The sequence below is a fragment of the Neolamprologus brichardi genome, chromosome 1 (assembly GCF_056152115.1).
Source record: "Neolamprologus brichardi isolate AB-2024 chromosome 1, ASM5615211v1, whole genome shotgun sequence".
In the NCBI taxonomy this organism is placed as follows: domain Eukaryota; kingdom Metazoa; phylum Chordata; class Actinopteri; order Cichliformes; family Cichlidae; genus Neolamprologus; species Neolamprologus brichardi.
Genome location: NC_142104.1, coordinates 43,709,593 through 43,735,531, shown reverse-complemented (window position 1 = coordinate 43,735,531; position 25,939 = coordinate 43,709,593). Strand labels below are relative to the sequence as shown.

At 41.3% G+C, this 25,939-nt stretch overlaps 1 protein-coding gene across 3 annotated transcripts in view; it reads left to right on the top strand.

The window, feature by feature from the left end:
* Window positions 1-25,939, top strand: part of cemip (cell migration inducing hyaluronidase 1) — a 189,160-nt gene that overhangs the window by 151,451 nt on the left and 11,770 nt on the right. For all 3 annotated transcript variants that reach the window (XM_087842950.1, XM_087842956.1, XM_087842959.1), the window contains exons 17-26: window positions 1,424-1,509; window positions 3,753-3,884; window positions 4,230-4,265; window positions 8,292-8,447; window positions 11,164-11,344; window positions 11,664-11,879; window positions 13,791-14,002; window positions 18,992-19,177; window positions 19,560-19,764; window positions 24,918-25,004. In XM_087842950.1, the coding sequence (XP_087699076.1) occupies window positions 1,424-1,509; window positions 3,753-3,884; window positions 4,230-4,265; window positions 8,292-8,447; window positions 11,164-11,344; window positions 11,664-11,879; window positions 13,791-14,002; window positions 18,992-19,177; window positions 19,560-19,764; window positions 24,918-25,004 (1,497 nt within the window). The remainder of the gene's footprint in view (window positions 1-1,423; window positions 1,510-3,752; window positions 3,885-4,229; window positions 4,266-8,291; window positions 8,448-11,163; window positions 11,345-11,663; window positions 11,880-13,790; window positions 14,003-18,991; window positions 19,178-19,559; window positions 19,765-24,917; window positions 25,005-25,939) is intronic.

Genomic DNA, 25,939 nt, shown 5'->3' with positions numbered 1-25,939 from the left:
CCCAAAATTCATTCGCTGAATAAAAATTGTACCTTCAGTTGGAAACATGTATATATATTTTTATTTATTATACTTTTGACATTTTTCCAAATAATGACAAGAGTTACATGCAAAATTAACCACAAACCATTTGTTTAATCAGCACTAACCAATTAATTTACCCAGGGACCAATAAGCCGAACTCAATTCTTCTCAATATTAATTTGATCTTGTAGCGTTTGACCCGATAAATACACGCTGGGGCGATTATTCTGACAGCACAACGTTTTATTTAGAGACGTGGGTTTAGTCGCAGCCACTCCCGCTCTCTGCAGCTGTCACGTCTGCTCCCCTCCGACTGTCACTGTCAACATAAGAAGACACACAATCAATGTCGGAACCCAGCACACCTGTCGACCCCGCCCCTGCGCCGCCCCGGGAGCTCACTGTGTCACCCCTCCTCTGCAGCCGGCCAGAGACCACGCCCACGCCACAGATCTCTTTATAAACTGCTACTGGGAAGAGTTGATATTACGATTATGCAAAATGTGAAATAGGTGTAGTACCAGCATTTTATCACTGTTTAATCAATATTTTTGAAACTGTTTTTGCAATATTTTAAAGATGTAGAACTGTTATACTAAGTGCTTTTTTTACTTGTAGTTTAATTACATCTGCAGTTTTCTTTTTCACTGAGAGAAATCTGGTCTGTTTTGGGCTTGAACATCAGATTAAAGTCACGTTCATCTGAGGTGGAAATGCATGAGACAGTGGACATCGTCACTGAGACAGGATTTGTTAAACTTCATCCCTGAGAATGCTTGTTCGCTTATAAAGGTAGCTCCAAAGAGAGCCAACATCTTCACATGTCTGCTCATGTGTGGAAACTTCTCCCCTTTGAGAGACAAATAAAAATCCAACTGTAACATTGACTTAAAGTTCTGCTGGTACCTCTTTTGTATCCATGACTAAGTGGGAAAACGTGAAAATTGTCCTCTTTGTTTTTAAACTGAAGCTCCAGATTTCCCATAATGCCCACAGTCCATCTTGGTTTACCTGGAGAGGGGCGTTTTCAAATCCTTCACTTTTTCAAGGCGTGTTAGAGCACCACCAAATACTCTTTGATAAACTCTAAACCAGTGAATGGCTTATTGGTTTTTGTAATGTTGTGGGAAAGCTGGTCTTGACTGCTCTATCCCTGGATGTGTACACTTTGTGAAAAAGCTCTTTTGCTAGCAAAAGTTCAAGTCTATTCCTGCAAGTCTATTTGTGTTTCGTCTCATAATGGTGATAATCTTTAAATCTCCTTGAATACAGCGATCTGCTCTCCAAGCACACGGCTTTACCTCTCACATAAATAAATAAAGTCCATGTCTTTTTAAAAATTCTACATTTTTCTTACAGAGCAAACAAACTCACAATTTCTATTGTCTTTTTATTTTAGGCTGGAATGATCCTTGATAATGGAGTTAAGACGACCGAGGCAAACAACAAGGACAAGAGACCCTTCCTGTCTCTGATAGGAGCCAGGTCAGACCCTGTAACAAACACCCTGTATGAGAAATCACATCCCACCCAGTGTGATTCAGTGTGATGAGTTTAGTCTGTAATGATGACATTTCCTGTGAGCACTGGGCGTGCTCTTTTTCATATTGTCAGTGCACAGGCCAATTAAATGGGCAGAAAAACTTTTTACTGGAGTTGGAAAGTGTAGATCAGTGCAATGAAGGTTTTTGTGTTATTAATCGTCAATAAGATAAAGATGCTGTCAAGTAATAAAAGATACTAGTCGCACACATATGGCTATCTGGTAAAAATAAATAAATAAAATTAAAAATTATTAATTTACTCAAAGACTGGTTTGATCCCAGTCTGCTCCAGTCTGCATGCCAAATGCCTTGGGCAAGATACTAACCCCATGTTGCTCTCCGATGAATGCATGTGATTATTGGACAGGAAGCACGTAGAAAAACGTGCTTGTGTAAATGGGGGAATGTACAAGTTGTGTAAAGCAGCGGTCCCCAACCCCCGGGCCTCGGACCGGTACCGGGCCGCGAGAGTTGAGGCTCAGGTGTGAAATGTATAGTTTTCAGGGTTTTTATCGGTTTTCAGCGTTATTTTGTTATCGTTTTTATCGTTAACTCGGTTTTCCTGGGTCTTTTCACGTGTGTTATGAATAAATCTTCTTTTTTCGGTACTGGTACTAGTTTTATTTTGTTGTATTTATCCGCGACACCTTAAAGGCCGGTCCGTGAAAATATTGTCGGGCATAAACCGGTCCGTGGCGCAAAAAAGGTTGGAGACCGCTGGTGTAAAGTGCTTTGAGTGCTCAGATAGAAAAGCACTATATAAGAACCAGTCCGTTTACTACTTACCATCCCATTTGTTGAACTGCTCTTTTACTCTTGTGGATTAAAATTATGTGCCAAATGATAGTTTAAATTACCCAGCGTTCTTGGAGTCCATAGGTGGGGTTCTCGAGGTTGCTCCACCTGGAGACTCATGTGGGATGGCTCATCCATCACTGGGGGTGAGGTCTGACTGGGGTGGTGGTTTCCAGGTTTAAGAAGTAGGACCGGAGAGTGTGCTCCAACTGTAGGAGGATCACACTCCTCATCCTCCCCGGCAAAGTCTTCGCCAAGGTGCTAGCAATAAGACTCTTACCATTAGTCGAAGTTTGGATGCAGGAGGAACAATGCACTTTTCATCCTGGTCATGAAACACTGGACCAGCTCTTTATCTTCTCAAGAATATTTGATGGTGGGTGGGAGTAGGCCTAACTGGTCTACATGTGATTTGTGGACTTGGATATTTGACCACATCCCTCTGGGTATTCTGTGTGAGGGGCTTTGGGAGTATGGGGTATCTGGACTGTTGCTATGAGCGTTCAGTCCTTGAACAAGCATTGCGAGAGCTTGGTCCACATCGACGGCAATAAGGCTGACTAATTCCCAGTGGGTGTTGACCATGCCGGGGCTGCCCTTTGTCAGCGATTCTGAGCATAATTTTTAGGATTGTTTCGATTCAGTGATGACAGAGGGTGTAGTCAGGTGGCAGAAGGCTTCCACTTTGGTGGTCTCAGACTGTTGTCTCAGCTTTTTGCAGATGATGTGGTTCTGCTGGTTTCACCAGGTGGAGGCCTTCAGCTCACATTAGAGTGGTGGTGGAGCCATGCTCCTTAGCCGGAAACGGCTGGAGCGCCCAGGTCAGGAACAAGTTGCTGCCCCAAGTGGAGGAGTTTAAGTGTCTCAGTGTCTTGTTCACAAGTGCGAGCGGATGGACGGATTGGTGCTGCAGCTGCAGTGATGCGGGCGCTGCACTGGTCTGTCATGGTGAAGAGAGAGCTGTGTATTTAAACGAAGCTCTGGATTTACCAGATCGATGTCCCTACCCTCACCTATGGTCACGAGCTACTCCTCCACATCGATGCATCTTGGGCGCCTCCTGAGTTCGGTCTTCTGGGCATCTCCCACCAGGAGGAGGCCCCAGGGCAGACCCAGGACACGTTGGAGAAACTATACTTCTCAACTGGCCTGGGAATACCTCAGTGTTCCCCCGGATAAGATGTTGGAGGTGGCTAGGGAGAGGGACGTCTGGGCTTCAATGCTGTGGCTGCTGCCCAAGCAACCTGGCCCCAGATAAGCAAAAGAAAATGGATGGATGGATGAATGACCATTTAAAAAGTTACAACATTACAGTTTATATAAGTTGCTCCTTTGCAGCCTTGAAAAATATTGTTAAATATTAGCACTGTATGTCCTTCTGTTGTTTAGGTATGGCCCCCATCAGGATTCTGACCCGTTCAAACCCAGAGTCCCAGCTCTCATCCATCACTTCGTTGCCTATAAGAACCAGGACCATGGAGCTTGGCTGAGAGGAGGGGATGTGTGGTTAGATGACTGCCAGTGAGTGATACACACACTGAGTGATTTTACTTATTTTACTTGTTACCCAAGTAAAATAAACTCGTGAATAAGTAAAGTTTATCAACTTCTAGTGCGTGAATGTCACTGAAAAGGATGCATGTGAAACAAAGCAAGTGTTTTTCTGCACGTTCAGTGACAGTGAAAGAAGAGAAATTCATCCCATCTAACAATAACTTGCTATCTGCTTTAGTCTTGTAGTGTGTGTGTGTGTGTGTGTGGATGTGTGTGCATGTATGTGTGTGTGTGTGTGTGTGTGTATCCATGGGAACATCACATTGTTCCTGTGTTTCTGTGCCTCTAATGATAATATTCTTTTTTCGGTAGATTTGCTGATAATGGCATTGGCCTCACTTTAGCAAGGTAAGACTCCCCCTTTATTAAATCATGTTGGAAAAAAGGGCTGTTGTATGCGTCTATTGTTCTCCTGCTCACTTTGCCTAATTGGAAAATGCCTTATATGGAGTCTCCTTAGGATCCTGTTAGAAAAGGAGTGCTCTGATGCAGAGTGAAAAGTAGCTTAGGAGCCCCCCCCCCCCAGAGGACAAAAACATTTTCTTTGAGCATGCAATTTATGCAATTTATTGAAAACAACTTAAGATGTGAAAACCACCACCTTAGTACCATTCACAGAGATTTGGGGAATGGCTGCAATCACAGCATTGTATGATGGTGAAAGATGTATCGTTAGGCCCTAACTGGACGCTACGTCCAGATGAAAAGAATCAGCTTTTTGGGGAGACTTAAATATAACCTCCATATTTAATACAGAAACATAACTACAAGAATACAGAAATCAGAAAGCTCTTAACCAAAGACTAAGAACAACAAACACAAAACACTCAGAGGTGTTGGCAGGATTTGACTCTTTGATGATATCTTGAGAAACATGCCCAGTTTTGATCAATTATGTAGAAGTTTTTCTAACTGATAAAGATAAGCATATGAAGCTTAGCTGGTGCCATTATTGTCATTCTACATAGGGATAATTTGAAGAGTCAACACCCAACCAACACTTCACAAACGGATCGGGATACCTATGCAGTTGCATTTTCCCCACCACGATCCATAGCAAAGATCAGTCATGGCAAAAGCTTATGTAATGGTTTTAAATTAAAGTAATTAAAGGTAGAGCCAATTAGAAATGAGTCAGGCAAATACTTTTTCAGCAGTGTACTGAAGTTGAAGTTGTGTTTGCAGTATATTTTTCAGGTTGACCTGGACAGTGGCATCCAGGCTAACAGCATTTAATGGATACCAGAACTTCCTGTGGTTATATAACTTACAGCTGTGGTGAGAAGTTTACGTCCACGCATCATGGGCATGAATGTCAGGGTAGTTTTAGGCTTTTAATTGTGTCTTTGAACTTTTGTTTTTCAAGGGTGGAATGATAGTGCAGCGTACATTAATGACTTAAAAAAACACCAAAAATTGGGTGCGTAAATTTAATTTTGATGTTCCCTAATCCACACAGTCGTGTGAAGTTCTACAATGTCTTCTAAGTTTACAAGGCTTATTAACTCCTCGTTAGTGAATATGATTGACAACAGCTGGTAGTTTCTCTTCCCAGGACAATAAGAAAGTCTAAGAGCTCAACAGAAGTTTGATTGAAAAGTTCTCTTGGAGCCATTTCTAAGCAACTGCAGATTCTGAGATCATCAGTTCAAATAACTGCACACGAGTACAGTTGTGTCGATGTGTCAAACCTTTGCCTGGGTCTGTAAGAAGACCCAAACTGTCACCCAGAGACGAGAGGAAATTGGTTAAGATGTTCAGGAACAACCCAGGAACCAAAAGGGCTCAAGCTCGCAATGAACTGGAAGCTGCAGGAACACTATCGTCACTACAGTGAAGCACGTTTTACATTGCCATGGACTGAGAGGGTGCTGACCAAGAGAGATGCTTCCGCTCCAAATTCAGCATTTTTAAGCTCAACAGGAAAGTGATTTTAAATATGCATCAAAACTGGTTTTGGAGTGGATAAAGCAGGCTAACATTAAGCTTTAACATTAAGGCCTACCCAGAAGGTCGGGTAGGCCGGAAGTAAACGGCTGTGAAATTGGACGGTCTAGCCTTCTGATTAGCGTCACCGCTGTCTCGGTGGAGTTTAATGAACTCAGCCGTCTACTCCTTGCTATCTAAAATATAACAGGACACTGGCGTAAATCGCCACTTCTGTTTAATCAGTTTTCTGTTTTGACAGTTTTCAGCTGTGTAAAAACTATAACTTTAATCTCAGCCAAACTGATTTACTCAGGAACAAATAAAATACTAAAAAAAGCCAAACAATAACATTTTTAGGTTGTCTAAGTGACTTATATATTACGTTTAACCTGAGTAGCAAAAGTCTGCGGTGATCTGAAAATGATGGAGTTGTGCCGTTCTCGGCCGCATCAGTGACCCTCGAGCTCCCGGCTAGCTATCGAGCTGGTGGGTAACAGACGTCTCCGAAAACGTCAAAGCACTTTTGCAAATATGCGATATCTTGATAAACCGAGCAGATATTTGATGTTTACACAGCTACTTTCTCGCCTGAAAATATGTTAAAAGTTTATTTTGTGACCCAGAAAGATTAGTATGAGTAATTTTAAAACTTAGTAGCGGCCGCCATTGTTGGAAACTGGAGTTTGGCTGGGCCGCGCTATGAATTCTGGGATATGGTGGGCCACGAAGGACACACACGACCCATCCTTCAAATTCGGGGAAAAGGAGGACACATTTGTCGGCTGCATTCGGAGGAGTCTACGAATTTGGACAGCCTTCGGCGCGTCGCTGTGACGTAATCGGTCTACAAATGCGGCCTCAGGAGAACGCAGCCCATGAATTTGGACACGACCATAGAAGCCAGCTCTATGATCATTCAACCCTTGAAAAGGAACAATTCAAACCAGAAATCCTAAAATGACCCTGACATGCTTAGTCATAATGAGTGTATGCAAACTTCTGACCACAACTATAGGCAGATGGTAGATAGGCAGGTGCTCTTGAGAGACGCTGCTTGCAAATGATTTCTTGTGTTTCTGGTGAACATATTGCTACATATTATCTTGGTTGTCGGTTAGCTTGTATATAGCAGCTAAGCTAAAATGTTTGGAAAAGCACACAGTTACATTTTAATTTGTTATGACTGAGTTATAAATAACAACTATTCTTTTTATCTTTTGTGAACCAACTCATATATTCTTACTGTGCTGCACTAAAACAACACACCCAGTCTTTGAGGAACACAAGGATTGCTTAACCCTTTAAAGCCGGTCGGAGCGGGCACGCTCTGTTTTGCGTAACTATTTTTAAATCCCGGTAGCTCTGCAACCACGTGAGCTAGAGCAATAATTTTTTTTGCATATGAAACCGGAGGAGTTGTACTTACATCTTATGCCATCAGCTTGTCCTCGGTCACAGTTTCCTTCCACATATAGTTTTGCAAAAATTGCATAAAAAGTACTTGCAGCAACAAAAACATAATATTCCAGAAACACGCTTTGCCGATCCGATCAGCTGTTCATAACACTTCCTATGTTGGAATAGACGTCAGCGCGAACTTTTGCATGTCCGCCATGACCTGCCCGAAACCGGAAGTGACGTCATTTTTGCAGAAATGTAGTTTTCTTACCATCAGGGCCATATGAGCCTATACTGGTGTTTTTAAAAGTTATCTTTGACTTTATGACTTTCTGTGTGGTTTCTGGGATGCTTAGGACTCATATTGCACTGCTGGAAATTGTTTATTTTGATGCACATGCTGTTTTTTTGCAAATTTGCATTATAATATTTATTTTCGTTTTTCCTGCAGTATATAAAAATTGGTGTATTTCAAAAATAAAACTATGAAGACACTCAAAATAAATTTCCTGTGGTGGGAAACTATTTTGTGCAACTTTTTTGTATTTACAGTTTTGAGGGATAAGCCTCTTAAATTTCTCTAACTAGAAATATATGTTAAAAAAACAAAAACGATTTTCAATTTTTTTGTAGTTTATTGCACTTTTTTGCAATTTATGTAATTACTATGCACTTAATGCAGACATATTATTAAAATTTAGGCTGTAATGGTTGTATTGATGTATAGCAACTTGAAATGCTCCCAAAAATGGCTCCACAGCATGTAAAAATATAATATAAGCTCTGGCGGACTTGGTTCTATGGTAGGTCTTAAAGGGTTAATAACCGATGCATAAACTCTGCAATTATAACAGCCGAGTGTAACCAAAATGTTAGTGTGTAGCTTTTGACACGCATTTAAATCATAGTGATATACTTTTCCATTGTTTTTTAGCTTTGGCATGTTGTATTGTATATGTTCAGGGCCTTGGATGTTTAAGCTTTACATAATCAACAACAGAAAACAGATTTTAACTACATGAATTTACTCACACTGTCTGTGTGCAGTGGAGGGACATTTCCAGATGATGACGGCTCTCGTCAGCAGGTGAAGAATTCACTTTTTGTGGGTGAAAGTGACAATCGTGGTATGCCTTTGCCAGACAAGAGGATGTGGGGCCCTGGGGGTCCTGACCTTACTGACAGGACCCTGCCACGTGGCATGTAAGTGGCGATTACAGCTAATTTATTTTTGTTTTAAGCTCACAAACTCTCTTCTCAATAGTGGTGTTTCAGAAATTTTAGTTTTTTTACTCTTAGCAACTGTTAAAAAAAACCTCTGTTTGAAAAGCAAAATGTAAATTTAATAATTGCTTTAAAAACACAGATATTGTGTTTTTTTATGTTTACGTTGTCAGTATGTCGTGGTAAGGTTGATTTACTTCACTATGCTTATAATATTCTGTTCACATCAGTTTTATTTATTCAGAACAAGGTCACAACTGTATTTTTACAATGTTTTTCAAATTGTATTATGACACCATTTATGAAGCACATGGTGACAGTGGGGAGGAAGAACTCCCTTTTAACAAGAAGAGAGTACAGAAGCAGGTCCAGGCAGCCTTCTGATAAGACTGGGTGGAGGGGAAGGGAAAGACGAGACAAAAGAAGGAGTCAAGACAAATGAGGAAAAACACAAACTATGGGAGAGAGAAAACTTGAGTCTGTCGGTCTTCTTTTTTTTTTTGACACTGTAATTTTTATTGATAGTTTTGTCACAGTTTAAACACAGACATGTATTGCATTACAGGAGAAATAACCATGCAAACACACAGTCAAAACAAAAACACTAAAGCGAACAAAAGGTGTGGGTGCCAATTCTAATCAACTACCGTATGCATACCTGCCTTTACTCCGCAGCAAACATACTCCAGCTTATATACAGACTTTTATACGGGCAAGCATCAATAGATATACAGATTTATAGACCTTAAATGTTTTGTTCGTTCATTAATTTTCCTTGGTGCCATATAATGTCCACTTCTCCCACTTAGCAACGAGAATATCTTCCTTTAATCTGAGAAAAGTCATTTTTTCCATTGCATAGATTTCTCCAACAATATTTAACCAGTCTTTTGAAGAAGGCGGATCCAGTTTGCACCAGTTTCTTGTTATAGCTTTCTTTGCAGCTATCAACAGGATTTTTGTCAAATACAAGTCGTCGTACATAACATACTCTCTAATATTCCCAAGATATACAGTTTTAAAATTGTGTGGTAATTGATAGCCCAAGATATTGCCTATTACAAGAGTCACGTTCTTCCAAAAATGATGCAGTTTCAGGCACTCCCAAAACACGTGCGTATGGCGTGCTTCCATGTTACCACATCTTCTCCAGAATGGCAAACTGTCTTGAGTCTGTTTACTTTTGATTTTTGGTGTAATAAAGAATCGAGTAAGATGTTTCCATCCAAATTCTCTCCAGCATCTTGAGTTAGTCGTTGTGTTCTGGGTTTCACACATATCTAACCATTCCTCAGTTGAGATATCAGTTTTTATTTCCTGCTCCCATTTCTTTTTTATGTATTCAGTTGATGTTGCCGTGTTCTCTCTTAGATTTTTATATAGTACAGAAATTTCCTTGAATTGGAGGCCCCTGTATGATTTAATTACGCAATTCGGCATGCCATAAGACGTACGCGAACTTCGTACTTCCTTTGAAAAGTAGTCTCTGAGTTGCCTCTGAGTCTGTCGGTCTTCTGAACCCAAACTTGGGAGCTATTTCCTCGTGAGCAGGTCCTGAGAGCCTTCCATGTTTACTTTGAGGACTTCAGCCTTCACCCACAGAGCATAATGCTGTATTAAAATCATAATAACATATGAGGTCTTCAAGATGGAACCGTGTCATCTAAGACTTTATTTCTGAAAAGTATTTTAATTCCATGTTTCCATTTAACAGGGAACCAATCACAAGAAACTAATGCGGGACAAAGCGGTGTCTCTTTGTAATTCTAGTCAGTACCTTTGCAGCAGCATTTGAATGCTTTTCAGGGAGCTTTTAACTGCATGATAATAATAGGGATCATAAACATTTGCAGTAGTCCAGACTCAAAGTAACAAATGCATGGACTAGTTTTTCTGCATCAGTAACGACTCTGGAACTTCTCGGTTCATAAGAACCTGTTTTGCAAAAACAAAGTATGTGTGGCCACTGCAGTTATTTGACTGCACTTTTTTAGTCTGTGTCAAATAACAGTTTAATCGCAGCTGGTATGTGTGAGAGTCAGATTTGTATGCTCAGAAATCAGTCCCGTGGCCATCTGGGCAGTGTACAAAAAGAACGTCTCACCAGTTTATTATTAGCGAGCCCTTTGTTGTGTGAGGAAAAATGAATATAATTTAAACCACTTCTGCCTTAATCTGCGGTTTAGACTAACATCCTTTGACACTATTGTGCTCTCATGTTCTGCATTGCTGACCACTTCTTGAGAGCTGCTGTAAAGAAAAGCTTTTTAGTGACACCCATCAACATGCATACTTGATGCATCCTTTTTAAATGCAATTTAATAACAGAAAGTCCTCAAAAAAATCTACACAACAAGAATTAGTATAACAAAGAGTACATTCTGATTAAAGTTCTCCCACAGAGCCAGTTAATAACATGTTTCACAAAAGACTCACTGACATGCTGGTTACTCTTTATTTTCTCTTGTAGCTAACACACAACCTCTTTGATGATGTTGACTACATGTGTCATACAGCCGTGCATTTTGCTGCACATGAAAATAAAGCCTGCCTTTATAGCTCCTTGAAGACTTGTCTCAAAGAAACACATTGTGCTGTGATTGTGCGTCTCTTTGTAGTTCAGTGACTTTCTGAAGCTTCTGTCCCCGTGTATGTAGAGCCAAACATCAATGACGACGTTTCTGTGTTTGAGCAGTGATTTTCCAATCCGAGGCATGCAGATCTACGATGGGCCGATCAATGTACAGGACTGTACATTTAGGAAATACACGGCACTAGAGGGAAGGCACACCAGCGCCTTTGGCTTCAGGCTCAACAACTCCTGGCAGAGCTGCCCCAACAATAATGTCACCAACATCACCTTTGACCATGTACCTGTGAGTCCACTCCTGTGTGAAATACACAAAACCAGAGACGCTGGTTTAACACGTTTTTACAAACCTGAATCTTTGCTTCATTTGGAAGAAAAACAACAACTGTAGCTTTACACAAAAGCATTTTAAAATACTATTGTTATTTGAAAACTGTGTCCTGTATGTTCCACTTTTGTAGATGATCAGATCGACTGAATAATTCTGGATGTTTCTCAGCTAAATGTCAAATATATTCAAATATAGAGCCATGTTTTAAATGTAGAAAATAAAGAAACACTGAACACAGTAAATGGCTCTAGACTAATGCATCCCTCTCTTATAGATCACATCTCGGGTGTTTTTTGGGGAGCCGGGTCCCTGGTTCAGTAAAATGCAGATGGACGGGGACAAGACGACCATCTTCCATGATATTGATGGATCAGTCAGCGAGTATCCCGGAGCTTTCCTGGTTAAAGAAGACAACTGGCTGCTTCGTCACCCTGACTGCATTGATGTGCCTGACTGGAAGGGTGCTATCTGCAGTGGGCACTATGCACAGGTGGGTCAGCAGGTGTCACACTCGATTTCTCATTCATTCATCTTCATATATCAGTCATCATAAATGTCATCTCTGCTTGATTGTGTGCATTTTCCTATTCCAAGTGCATTTTCAAGTGGTTCATGAAATTTGTTTGTCGGGGTATCCGAAAACTCTTGAAAAAAAAGAGTCAGAAGGGATAAGAAAAAAGTGCTCTTTCAAGTCCTTCTTAACACCAGTTATTTTCTGATGTCCTGAATATGTTTGGGGAAATGTCTGCTTCTTTGTGCAATAAAGCCAACAAATACACAATTGATTTTGCATTCCCTGACAATGAGCCTCAATCACAAACAGTCTTTATGTGCAAAGCTGTATTTCTTTATACTCCACAACACAAATAGTCAGGTGTTGACTTCTCATAATTATAATTAATTATAATTAAATGCTAGCTTGTTTTGCGAGACAGCTCAAACAAGCTGAAAAAGAGTCAAGTTGACCTCACTTGTCATTCAGCCTCCTCAGCTTCTCCGCAGCCACGATTCGTATGCACATCTGGGATCCTGGAGCATGTTGGAGGCCAAAAGGTGTTCCAACCAGGGCCCGCTAGCATGCATATACTTCCTGGTTCACACCAATGCCCCAAATGTAAAGGAGTTCAATAACCTTGGGATCTGGCTGGAAAAAGGACAGTCCAATGTAAAATTCTTTAGCCTAGGTGGGAGGTCATGTTAGGCAGGCCACCTAGGTTAAAGGAAACATAGCACTTAAACTGACAAACCTCCCAAACTGCACATGGGTTGGACATAAAGCCAGCAACCTCATTGTGTAAAGAAAGAAGCCAACCACAGAAAGTTTTACCCGTACATTAAACTGGGCCCAGAAGGGAATGTACACCAGCCACCAGCCCGGACCAACACGGAGCAGGAGCAGCAGCTGGACAGTTGACTGGTGGCAGTCAAACCCAGCTGGGACACAAAATCACAAGGACGGACCTTCTTACACTAAAATGCACCGTGACCACACTCTGGCACCTTTTTAGTGACTAATGACAACCTGTTTTAGAAAGGCTGTCATTAGTCACTAAACCAGAGGAACTTCAGCTCTTAGCCAGGATTCAAATGCATGTATTACTTCAGTGGGTGTGTGCCTGCTGTCTTGGTGTGGTATCTTTCCTGGGGGGCTCATCATAGCAACAACAACAAGTGACTCATGCCACTGCACACCACCAAGGTCAACTTCATCTCCTTCATTTTAATTCGAACCAACCAGCTGCACAAGCGTCAGCCTCATGCTTCTATTCAATTCAATTCAATTCAGTTTTATTTATATAGCGCCAAATCACAACAAAAGTCGGCTCAAGGCGCTTCATAGATACAGAGAAAAACCCAACAATCATATGACCCCCTATGAGCAGCACTTTGGCGACAGTGGGAAGGAAAAACTCCCTTTTAACAGGAAGAAACCTCTGGCAACAGGAGGCTTCTGGGTATTTTAAGTAAATGTGATTCAATTAGCTGACACCTATATTACAGTAGCACAAGCAAAGTGAACCAATGCATCCATAGTTGAAGTTCATGACTTCCCATCTTTCAAAGTGAATTAGAGGCCAGTGTTGAATCTGGATCCATATCTGTGTGCATCATGTACAGGTATTCAGTGTATGAACAAACATAGTGACCTGTACCAATGCACAACAGTCACCTCACGGCCCTTTATACTGTAAAATAAAGACCCTATAATGAGGGTGTCGGGTTTACAATACAGAGCACCGAACATATGTAGAGTGAACAAAGTGGTTGGAAGGAAAAGAGTGGAGTGTCACAGAGTGAAGTCAGAGTTATTAATTGAATAACTAAAATCTGATACTTCTACTAAATTAGGCACTTCTATGATACTATGTATTATTATATAGAATGCATTCTTTTCTTTCAGATCTATATTCAAACACGAAACCCTGCCAACCTTAACATGCAGATAGTGAGGGATGAATACCCTGATCGACCCCTAACACTTGAAGGCGCCCTGGAGAAGAGGAAACATTACCAGCAGTTCCAGCCAGTGGTCACCCTGGCCAAAGGCTATACCATCCACTGGGACCAGGCGGCACCTGCTGAGGTCACCATCTGGCTCATCAACTTCAACAAGTCAGTGAATAAACACGTTAACAGCACCGATGTCTGTACTGTTGGACCATTTTACCATTTTACCATTTTACCACACACACTGTGTCAGGTTGGTCATTAAACACTTTGTATATAAATGGAAAGATTTGAAATTCTATCCTGGGAGCCAATTAAAAGAAGCTAACATGGTTCTTCAGTATTTTCAATTTCCTTTGAATACTTACCCTTGTGCTGTTGGGTGTCCTGGTCTGATGGAAGTATAATGGTAGGTTATTTTTTCACAGACTTTTCATAATAGCAGTAGAGCTCAACATAATGCCATCCTGAAAAAGTTTAAGTGTGTCTAATGCAATAACTGGATGTTACAATCCCTGATGATGCATTGCTTCAAATGGAGAAAGTCTCGAGGGACGGCTACTACGGCTACGTCCACACGTACACGGGTATTTTTGAAAACGGAGATTTTCCGTTTTCGTTTTAAAAAATAATCCCGTCCACACGTAAAGGCAGAAATGAAGGAAAACACTGCTAGGAACATGCCAAAGCAGCAGGTGGCGCTATATTCCTAACCGTGCAGAAATGTTGGCCAATCAGAAGTCTAGAAGCCTCGGTGGGAAAAAGTAAACAAAGCTGGTGCATAGAAGCAGAACCGAGTCGTATGTGTGGAGGGACAGTAACTGTGTGTGTATATGTAAGCATTTAAACACTGCAGAGACAATTAACAGTAACAGTGTTGTAGAAATTCATTTCACCGAAACAATAACGTGGCGCACAGTGTGACGTCAAAAAAGGCGGACACCTTTGACGCTGCATTTTCTGCGTTTTTCTCGTCCACACGTAAATGCAAAAATGGAGTTTTCAAAAACATCCACCCTGGCCGGAGTTTTTAAAAATCTCCATTTTCAGTGACCAAAAACGCCGTTTACGTGTGGACGAAAGGTGCAAACACATAGAAAAATCTGCGTTTTCAAAAATACCCGGGTACGTGTGGACGTAGCCTACGAGAAAGCAGCCCAGAAGCTTTACCATCGGAGCACATCATCAGTTGTGTGCCTCAACTTCACCGGGTAGTTCAGCCTCTACAGTGCATAACGTCACATGATGTGAATCAACTTGTGTTTTGGTATCTGCTATTATTATTATTATTTTCATTTAACTGGTTAGTTCTGAGTTCATTCTCATTACGTCTCTGAGTTTCAGTTCAGTCATTTGTTTTTTAGGTTCCCCTTGTGTCTTTGTCCTCTGTGCCCCTCTGTGTGTTTGATCCTCATGTCTGAGTTTTCTAACATTTAGCTCCCATGTCCCCCTCATCGTCATTATTCCATGCCCCCCCCTGTCATAAAAAGAATCCACACAATCTGCCTCTGCATATCATGGCACAAGTCAAGCATAGTTGTTTTAACTAAACGCTAAATAAAGATAAATTGATCAAATCTTTGGCTGAAGCTGGAGGAAATAGTTTAGAGAACTATGTAAGACTGCAGTTCTGCGTCCTGGTCTCAACTCTGGATGCCTAAGAAGTTTATTTAGCTTATCCGTCCAGCTACACTTTCTGAAGCAGCATGGACGTCCTCTCTAATAAGACCAGGATTTCATGGTTTTCTGGACTGTGAGAGACAGCGAGGACTGTATGTGCCATCAGCTCTTCTGTACATTGCGCAGCTCAGCCACACAGAGTTCAGGTTTACAGGGTTGAATAGTTTGTAATAACGCAGCTCTCCTCTAGATAAACCCTGAGCTCCACCTGACTCCTAATCCTCAGAACCCTTTGCACAGGTAGTGATTTCTATCATAAGAGATTTTTCTCATATTAAAAGTATATTGATTCTCATTCTTATTTATTTTCCCTCGCTGTTTTTAGAGTGTGAAACTTGAGCTGGATTTTTGATCCACTGAATCTCAGCAGAGTGCTGTTTTTACTGAAGTGAACTAGCTGCCTGTTTGTATATAAATTACAGTGCATCGTTAGATCCTCCTGCAATTGTGACACGACAATAAATTTCCTCACTTAGTAAATCTGTCCCATAGCATATAAATTAGATCCATCTTATTTTCATGTATTTTACTGTTGTTGATCAAAAGTAATTAAGCTCCTCCCTGTTTAGGATTTCTATGACTCCCTCAGTCCGTCACTTATCCCAGCTGACCTCAAGTAAGAATTCATCCTAAAAACAAGGACATTGCTGATGAAAACAGAACATTATTATTAATAAATATAATAATAATTATTATTATACAGAACATTAACATTAATGTAGATCATAATAAGCTCACATTCTTCAGTTCTTATTACAACAGTGATTTTTCAAGTTCAGCTGTGAGTTTAACAAACTGTTGTTAAATCTATCAGGATGTTTTGGATGAACGTGCAGTTACAGTGAACGTTTCCATCTGCTATGTTTATTATGTCGATTGTTTTCATAATCGGTTGGATGGTCCATCACGATGACTTATTAGACTGAATGTTTTTTCCTCCCTTTTCATAAAGGACGGTCCAGTGTATCCTATGATAAAGGAAGCAATAAAGGAAGCACTGAAGCCTCCTTTCCTTTCCTGTTTCCAGTTTAAAGCAGGTTTATTGTCATTTCTTGTTCCAGTTCTTCAAATCTTCAAACAAATTTGGAGAATTGGAAGAGCTTTGATTATGGCCACCACACAGATAATTCCAGGTCATGTCTCTCAGTTAGGAAACTTCCTAACTGGACTGTAGGTAGGTGTCAGGCTGCTGTGGTGAGTCGACCCTTGACCTTAGCTCTTTGAAAGAGCACGGAACGATGAAACAGTTAAAGTCATTGGGAACATGACGGGAGTTTATTGAACACATGGATTGTGCTTTGAAACTAGAGTCTATATTTAGAGGATTTCTGTTATTAATTTGAATGAAACTCATGGAGCCCATCAGCCCCTTCACCTCTCAACATTCTTTCCAACGATTCGCTGCAAAAATAGGTTTCTGAGGTTTGGCCTCTCTTCAGCTGGCGTTCATGGTGCGGCCCTGAGCTATTTAAATTGCATGAAGTCTGTTTGTTATTTCAAGCTTGTCGGTTAATCCCTGATGGCCTGAATCAAAACATGACAGAACTAATACGAATCATTTTCACTGATTGTGCGAAGAACAATGGCTCCATCTACAGCTCACTGTGGTATTTAGCAGGTCTGTAAAAAGAAGCGAACGACTTCTTGTTCCTGTTTTGACTCAAAACCTCTGTTTCGAGAGTAAACTGACGAGTTTAATTATGTTTTTGTCTGACTTTCATATAATGACACAGTTTTTGTTTGTTTTGTTTTAAAAAATATTAACAAAAAATCTTGTAGAAGCTTCATTTTGAAGAAGCTTTTGAGTCAAAGAGATCTGATTTCTTAACTTTGAGTCAGTTTATACGGCAGGTTTTATTTCACGTAATATTTGACCTTATTTAGTGATTTTTTCTTCATGTATTTAGTCTTTAAGTAGAGCTGGCACCTTTCAGTAGACCACGAAGGGGAACTGATGATTGATAAACAGCATGCGTGGCTTTGTGAAGTCCTGAATAGTTAAGCTGAGCAGCTGACAGAAGAGTCATTAAGGTAATCAGAACATTTTGCAATGTAAATGCAAATAACACACATTCTGTATGCTGCACACACATGACTGAGAATCAGCCCCATGCCAGTGTATAAATTAAAAACTCATATTTTTGAATACTAATGCATATCTGTGATAGACTGGTGAGTCTTTAAATGGTGCAGCCTGCATCAAACAAACAATCCCCAAAGGTTGAGTCTGTTCATCTGGATGCAACGTTTCGTCACTCATCCAGGTGACTTCTTCAGTCTCAGCTGACTGCAGGTTTCCCACATGTGACAGTTTGTAACAGTACATTTGGTCTGTGATCAGTAATCAGTGGGCTTTGATTAGTTGTTGTTAATTAATGGTTATTTGCACATTAATGATCAAGGAACTGACCTCACAGCCCAGTGGTGCTAGTTTCAGTCATTATGCAACTTCAACTTTTTATTCTCACTCCCTACATTTTATAATAATAATAATAATAATAATGGATTGCATTTATATTGCACTTTTCAAGGCACCCAAAGTCCTTTACAATGCCACTATTCATTCACTCTCACATTCACACACTGGTGGAGGCAGCTACAGTTGTAGCCACAGCTGCCCTGGGGCAGGCTGACAGAAGCGAGGCTGCCATATCGCGCCATCGGCCCCTCTGGCCAACACCAGTAGGCGGTAGGTGAAGTGTCTTGCCCAAGGACACAACGACCAGGACAGAGAGGCCAGGGATCGAACCGGCGACCTTCCAGTTACAGATACGCTTCCCAACCCCATTTTAACAGGATACATCTACGTTCTACTCCTTACATTTTCAAAGCAGGCTTGTTACTTTGCATTTAGTTCATTTGAAGCCACTTGTTCACGTCACTGCTTTTCTTTTCAGTGTTAAACCAATTTTAAATTAAGAGGAAGGTCAGAGAACGTTTTTGAACTGTCAGGACTGCTCAGTGACATAAAACAGTCAATATAAGGACTGCATTTAAATCATTTTAGAGTTTTTAAATCATCAGTATAAGATGTGAATGTTTTTAATATAATGAAATATGTTTGACAGCAAGTTGAACTTTGCATTATTTGAAGGTTGCATGAATATACTTGGCAGTTCATGCAGTCTAAACAGCATTCTGTTTATGGTAATGCGTTTTGTTGGGCAGGTTGGTAAGCTGTGGTGGTCACAGTTTTAGGTTACATCAAGGTCAATTAGAATTTAAGCTGATATTAAAGGTAATACTCATTAGTCCCACCTTTGAACCTGCCTCGTCTGCAGGCTAGAAATCAGCCACAGTAGCTCGTTTAACATCAGCTTATATCATGTTGACTTTAAGTCTGTGCATGTGTTGTTGTGCAAATCATAAGGTTCAGTTTCATTTACACAAAAACACCTGATAGTAATGTCCCCGTGTTTTTGCTTTTGAAATTAAATCCGATCATATTGGATTGGTGTTTTCCTTGTGTTTCAGGAACGACTGGATCAACGTGGGCCTCTGCTATCCACAAGGTACCAACTTCACAATCCTGTCAGACATCCACAATCGGCTGACCAAACAAACCCGCAAGACTGGCGTCTTCATGAGGACGACTCAGAAGGACAAGATCAACCACTCGCACTTGGCCAGAGGATATTACTACTGGGAAGAAGACACTGGGTCCGACCCATGCACAGACCACTACATTACACTCGTTACCAGAAGTAGGACAACTAGGAAAAATATACAGGGATTTGGCTTAGACACAGAAAAGATCACTCTTACAGTAAAATAGAGCTGCATCAGCCCAAAGTGACATGTGGCATTCCTACGATTAAAGATGCAAAGCTGTGAGCTACGTTTTTGTGACTAAGCACACATAAAGCTGGACCCTGGATATATACTGATCACATGACTGCTCAGGGTTAGATGACATGTACTGTATAACCTTTGTGCATTGCAATGTCAGATGTCAGGAACACCTTTAACAGTGTGATTTGTTTGTGGTTGCTAAGTGTGAGGGAAAGCATATGATGCCCGTCATCTGTTGTGTGTCTTGCAGCCTCCTCTTCCTGAAGGTGAAAGCCCACAATCACAGAGAGACGTTTGCCTTCTGCTCTGTGAAGGGTTGTGAGAGGGTGAAGATCACAGCAATCATACCAAAAGGCAGTCCACCCAGCAACTGCTTGGCTAAGGCGTACCCCAAACATGCTGAGCTGCCCGTTGTCGATGTTCCAATGCCCAGGAAAATTCCCACTGCCGGGCTGGTGAGCAATGAAATTAAAATGATTCCAACTTCCCACTATTTTCCTGTGGAATTGGCATTATTCATGTCATTAGAAGTATAGAAAGAATATATGTCCTGGCTTATTTTCTTCTCTTGGTGTTCATTGTAATGTTAAAGTCCACTCTGAAACACACCGTAAAGTGTGAGAGTGGAGAGATTCAGTAGAGGTGCAATATACAGTAACCAGGTATAGTACTGTGACAATCACACCACTTGATCCCTGGTATAATTCTCAAACATGCACCTTAAAGCAAATGACTCATAAGCTGGAGAGAAAATGACAAATCACAAATTTAGAAGATCCTCATTTATCCTGGAGAAATAGTTTCCTGCTTTATAAGAAAGCCCTTCGTAAATTTAGAACATCTTACTATTCATCACTGACTGAAGAAAAGGTCTCTCTCTTCCTCCAAACCATCAACGTGTCTTTTAGACCCCATTCCTACAAAACTGCTCAAAGAAGTCCTGCCATTGATTAATTCTTCAATCTTAAATATGATCAACCTATCTCTAATAATCGGCTATGTACCACAGGCCTTCAAGCTGGCTGCAGTTAAACCTTAAAAAGCATCTCTAGACCCAGCAGTCTTAGCTAATTATAGGCCAATCTCCAACCTTCCTTTCATATCAAAAATCCTTGAAAGAGTAGTTGTCAAACAGCTAACAGATCATCTGCAGAGGAATGGTTTATTTGAAGAGTTTCAGTCAGGTTTCAGAGCTCATCACAGCACAGAAACAGCTTTAGTGAAGGTTACAAATGATCTTCTTATGGCCTCTGACAGTGGACTCATCTCTGTGCTTGTCCTTCTTGACCTTAGTGCAGCATTCGATACTGTCGACCATAATATCCTATTAGAGCGATTAGAACATGCTGTAGGTATTACAGGTATTGCACTGCAGTGGTTTGTATCATATCTATCTAATAGACTCCAGTTTGTGCATGTAAATGGAGAGTCCTCTTCACACACTGAGGTTAATTATGGAGTTCCACAGGGTTCAGTGCTAGGACCACATAAAAAGTAATATAAAACTGAGGTTATTGTACTCGGTCCTAAAAATCTCATTAATGTGGTATCAGTAATCAGGCCCCATCTTATCTTAATGACCTTGTAGTACCATATCACCCTATTAGAGCACTTCGCTCTCGCTCTGCAGGCCTACTTGTTGTTCCTAGAGTATTTAAAAGTAGAATGGGAGGCAGAGCCTTCAGTTTTCAGGCCCCTCTTCTGTGGAACCAGCTTCCAGTTTGGATTCAGGAGACAGACACTATCTCTACTTTCAAGATTAGGCTTCAAACTTTCCTTTTTGCTAAAGCATATAGTTAGGGCTGGACCAGGTGACCCTGAATCCTCCCTTAGTTATGCTGCAATAGATGTAGGCTGCCGGGGGATTCCCATGATGCATTGAGTTTTTCCTTTCCAGTCACCTTTCTCACTCACTATGTGTTAACAGACCTCTCTGCATTGAATCATATCTGTTATTAACCTCTGTCTCTCTTCCACAGCATGTCTTTTATCCTGTCTTCCTTCTCTCACCCCAACCAATCACAGCAGATGGCCCCGCCCCTCCCTGAGCCTGGTTCTGCCGGAGGTTTCTTCCTGTTAAAAGGGAGTTTTTCCTTCCCACTGTCGCCAAAGTGCTTTCTCATAGGGGGTCATATGATTGTTGGGTTTATATCTGTATGTATTATTGTAGGGTCTACCTCACAATATAAATCACCTTGAGGTGACTGTTGTGATTTGGCGCTGTATAAATAACATTGTATTTAATTTTATTGACCACCTGCTTAATATTGTCTTGGTCCTCCTTTTGCTTCCAATGTAACAGATCCTGTAAGTCCTGTGAGTTGCGAGGTTGAGCCTTGATGGATCAGACTGTAGCACATCCCACAGATGCCGGATTTGATTGAGAGTTGGGGAATATGGAGGTCAAACCCTCAAATGCATTGTTGTGCTCCTCAAACCGTTGCTCTGTGGCTGGGTGAATTATCCTGCCTACAGACACCACAGCCATCAGGGAGCACCATTTCCATGAGAGCGTGTACATGGTCTGCACAAGACTTAGACAGGTGGAACGTGTCAAAGTAACATCCAGATCGATGAATTACTCGAAGTTTCGCAGCAGAACATTGTCTAAAGCGTCACACTGCCTATGCTAGCTCGTCTTTTTCCCATGGTGCATCATGTCAGGTGCTCCCCAGGAAATGACACACAGTATCAAATGTATGTAGACAATATCAAATATTGTCTACATAAATTCCAACCCTGGCCGTCCACGTGATGTAAAAGAAAATGTGACTCATCGTATTAGCCTACCTTCTTCCATCGCTCCAATTCTGACGTCATGTGTCCATTGTTGGTGTTTTCAGTGGTGCACAGAGGTCAGCATGAGCACCCATGTGCAGCACACTGTGATACGCTGTGTATTCTGACATCTTTCTGTCAGAACCAGAATCAACTTTTTTCAGCAATTTGACTTCTAGTATCTCATCTGTTGAGTCAGACCACCAGGGCCAGTCTTCACTGCCCACGAGCATCAGTGAGCCTGTTGCTGGTTGACCACTGTTGACCTTTGGACTACTTTTGATAGATCCTGAACACTTCATACACAGCTTGAGTTGTCTCAAGCCGCTTCATATTGTAAGGTAAAGACGTACAGTATAACAGAGATTTAATTGTCCACTCTGAACAGGAAATGGCAGAATCAGGCTCAGCGAGCGACAGCCATCTACTGCTGCTGGATTTGAGGCAAGAAAATACAAACAAACAACAAGCGGGACAAAAAACTAACTACAGAACAAATACATGAGTGAAAAGAGGCATGGAGGAGAAAATGCTGACAAATAATTCAATTCAATTTTATTTATATAGCGCCAAATCCCAACAATTGTCGCCTCAAGGCGCTTCATAGATACAGAAAAACCCAACAATCATATGACCCCCTATGAGCAGCACTTTGGCGAAAGTGGGAAGGAAAAACTCCCTTTTAACAGGAAGAAACCTCCAGCAGAACCAGGCTCAGGGAGGGGCGGGGCCATCTGCTGTGATTGGTTGGGCTGAGAGAAGGAAGACAGGATAAAGACATGCTGTGGAAGAGAAATACACACCAACTTCATCTAGATTTGGACATATTACACAGTTTGTTCATTATTGGTGGAAATCCAGAGGATTTGCTGCTACCTGACACACATTTCTTCACTTATATTAGTTTTATAGTGAGTGTTACGTTCCCCACGAAGGGGTCTAGGCATGCGAGTGAGGGGGACCAGTAACAAATGAGTCCAAGAACAACCAAACAAAAACTCCACACCATGAGGAGGCACTTCCAGGGGCCCACACGCTCACCCTGTCACTAGTAGCAGCTAGCTTTACTGCCGCCACACTACTCACATGAAGCAGCTACACTGCACACTGCTTCCACACTATAGGCAGGACATTCACACTAGTGATGTGTCCTGTGTGTTGAAGCGTCGAATCGTGTGTCGGGTAATCTCGGGGGCGTTTCTGTGAAGCGCGTATCGAGGCTCGCTTTGATTACGTATGCAGTGACGTTCGAGGCCTCGCAGGCAGTCCGTACCACGTGACTGATTCAGGGACTGGTTCACCGGTTTGCGCCAGATTCAAAATAAAATGGGCAGAAAAACACAGCTGATTTCCCGTCACACTGTGTTGTGGAATTGGATTACGTACGTGTTACATAGTTACTTGAGCATTTCTTCTTTGATGGAACCAGGAAGGAAGAGATTTTTATTTTATTTTATCTCTCCTAATAAAGTATGCACACAGTAATAAATATCACAAATGATAAGCACCATAATATAAATAAACAACACTACAGATCCTATAATCTGATTTCTGTCTTTTAGTTTATTAAAAAGTGAAGCGCCAAATACTAGTTTGTGTCATTATCCAGATGTACATAAGCATGATTACACAGGTACTAGCGGGTTTTGATTATCGATTAAAATCGATTCTAGCTTGGATAACGTGATATCGATTCATTAAAATCCTGAATCGATTTTTAATATAAATATTACTACATTTCAACCACCACCAAACAGCTAAAACAGTAAATGAGAGCAGGTACACCGATTCTGCACAAAGACGTAAACACAAAGCGCTGACGCGTCAGAATCAGTGAGATGTCGCCTTTCTCACCAGACAGCACGGTCGGGGCTGAAAGCCGACAGCTCACTGATTCTAATCTAAGACATCTGCTGTGATGCTTACACATTAGATAAAGTCTCGAAAGTGTCAGCTTTCTTTTTATAGTTATAAAAATATGCAAATGTACTGATCTATGATCTGAATTATACTATTGACTGACTGTCTGAGGCTAACAGTTACACAATCATACCAAAACTCTGTCCTGATAGTTTCCACTTTCTCTTTTGTATCACACATACTGAGACAATATTCGGGATAAATAACCAAGAAAACAATTTATTTATTCAGTTTAGAGGTTTACACATCATTATAATCACAGAGCCCGCTTCACTTGAATTGTCCACTTGATGGCGCAGTAGAGCAAATGAATCATCACAATGCTTCGAACCATGAGTCGACCAATTGGGTGGAAAGCTTCAGTTCATCATGAGGCTTCATCTCACCATCACTAATTCACACACCTAGCACTCAAAGCGGAGACACCAGAGAAAACCACCAGCTCGCAGCTCAAACAGCTTAACTAGCCTCAGAGGTGATTGCTGACTGGATTCAGGTGGCTAACCAAGAGCAGCTGTGTCCTGGGGAGAGAGGAGAGAGAGAGAGACAGAGGGGGTGGGAGTGGCAAGAGAGGAGGAGGCGGAGAAAAACACCACGCCCACACAAGGGCAGTTTCAGGAGGCCCAGCTCGGCCGTAACAGTGAGCGTATTGATATGGTTTGTTTTTCAGAAGCAGACCATCTACTCGTGTTTGTGCTGCTGTCTGTCGCTTGCTGTGTGATTGATATTTTAAATTCTGTTGGCCTGTATTTCAAAAATATATATTCAGCACCATCTGATACACACTGTTTCCCTCTTATTTTCCGCTGGTTTCCCCTGAACAGTCATTCAGTGTCATATTTTCCACATGTTAATGTGTTTTTGCTGCTGTGAATAAACTATCACTGTTTCTTTGTGGCCTTTCTCCCAGCACTCCTCAGAGCACTTCCTGGAGATCAAACTGGAGTCCTACAACACCCGCTTCTTCCACATCAAGGAGGACTTTGCCTTTACTGAGGTAACCTCTCTCTCAGACACACCTGAAGAATGGCTCCAATTATCTAGTTACCGAGAGTTTGATTGAACCTGCATCTACTTTTGTTAACCCTTTAAAGCCGGTCAGAGCGGCACGCTCTGTTTTGCGTAACTATTTTTAAATCCCGGTAGCTCTGCAACCACGTGAGCTAGCGCAATAATTTTTTTTGCATATGAAACCGGAGGAGTTGTACTTACATCTTATGCCATCAGCTTGTCCTCGGTCACAGTTTCCTTCCACATATAGCTTTGCAAAAACTGCATAAAAAGCACTTGCAGCAACAAAAACATAATATTCCAGAAACACGCTTTGCTGATCCGATCAGCTGTTCATAACACTTCCTACATTGGAATAGACGTCAGCGCGAACTTTTGCATGTCCGCCATGACCTGCCTGAAACCGGAAGTGACGTCATTTTCGCGGAAATGTAGTTTTTTTTATCAGGGCCTCATGAGCTTATACTTGTGTTTTTTTTTTTTACATTTTTTTTTTTTTTTTTTTTTTTTTTTTTTTTATTGAACTTTTAATTGCAAAGCAGGAAAACAGCAGTTACCAGCATATACATACACAGGACAAAGATGCATCCACATGTATAGCAGGACGTGGGAGGCAGAAAGAAAAAGCCAACAGCAATAGCAATAAACAATGAAAAAAGGTTAACAATCGTCCCTTTGTTGCCAGGCTAAATCCCGTAAGCCCGATTTCAACCTCTGAGCAGAGGGAGTGTCCAGATGGGCCAAAAAAGGGTCCCATATGCGATAGAAAAGGAAAGGTTTGTCCTTAAGTGCTGTAGAGAAGGCTTCCATTGGCACAGTACATATCACAGACTGTAGCCACTGGTTGACAGATGGAGCCTTATCAGAAATCCACAGTACCATAATGCACTTTCGAGCATAGTGTAGCAGTATGTGAAGGAG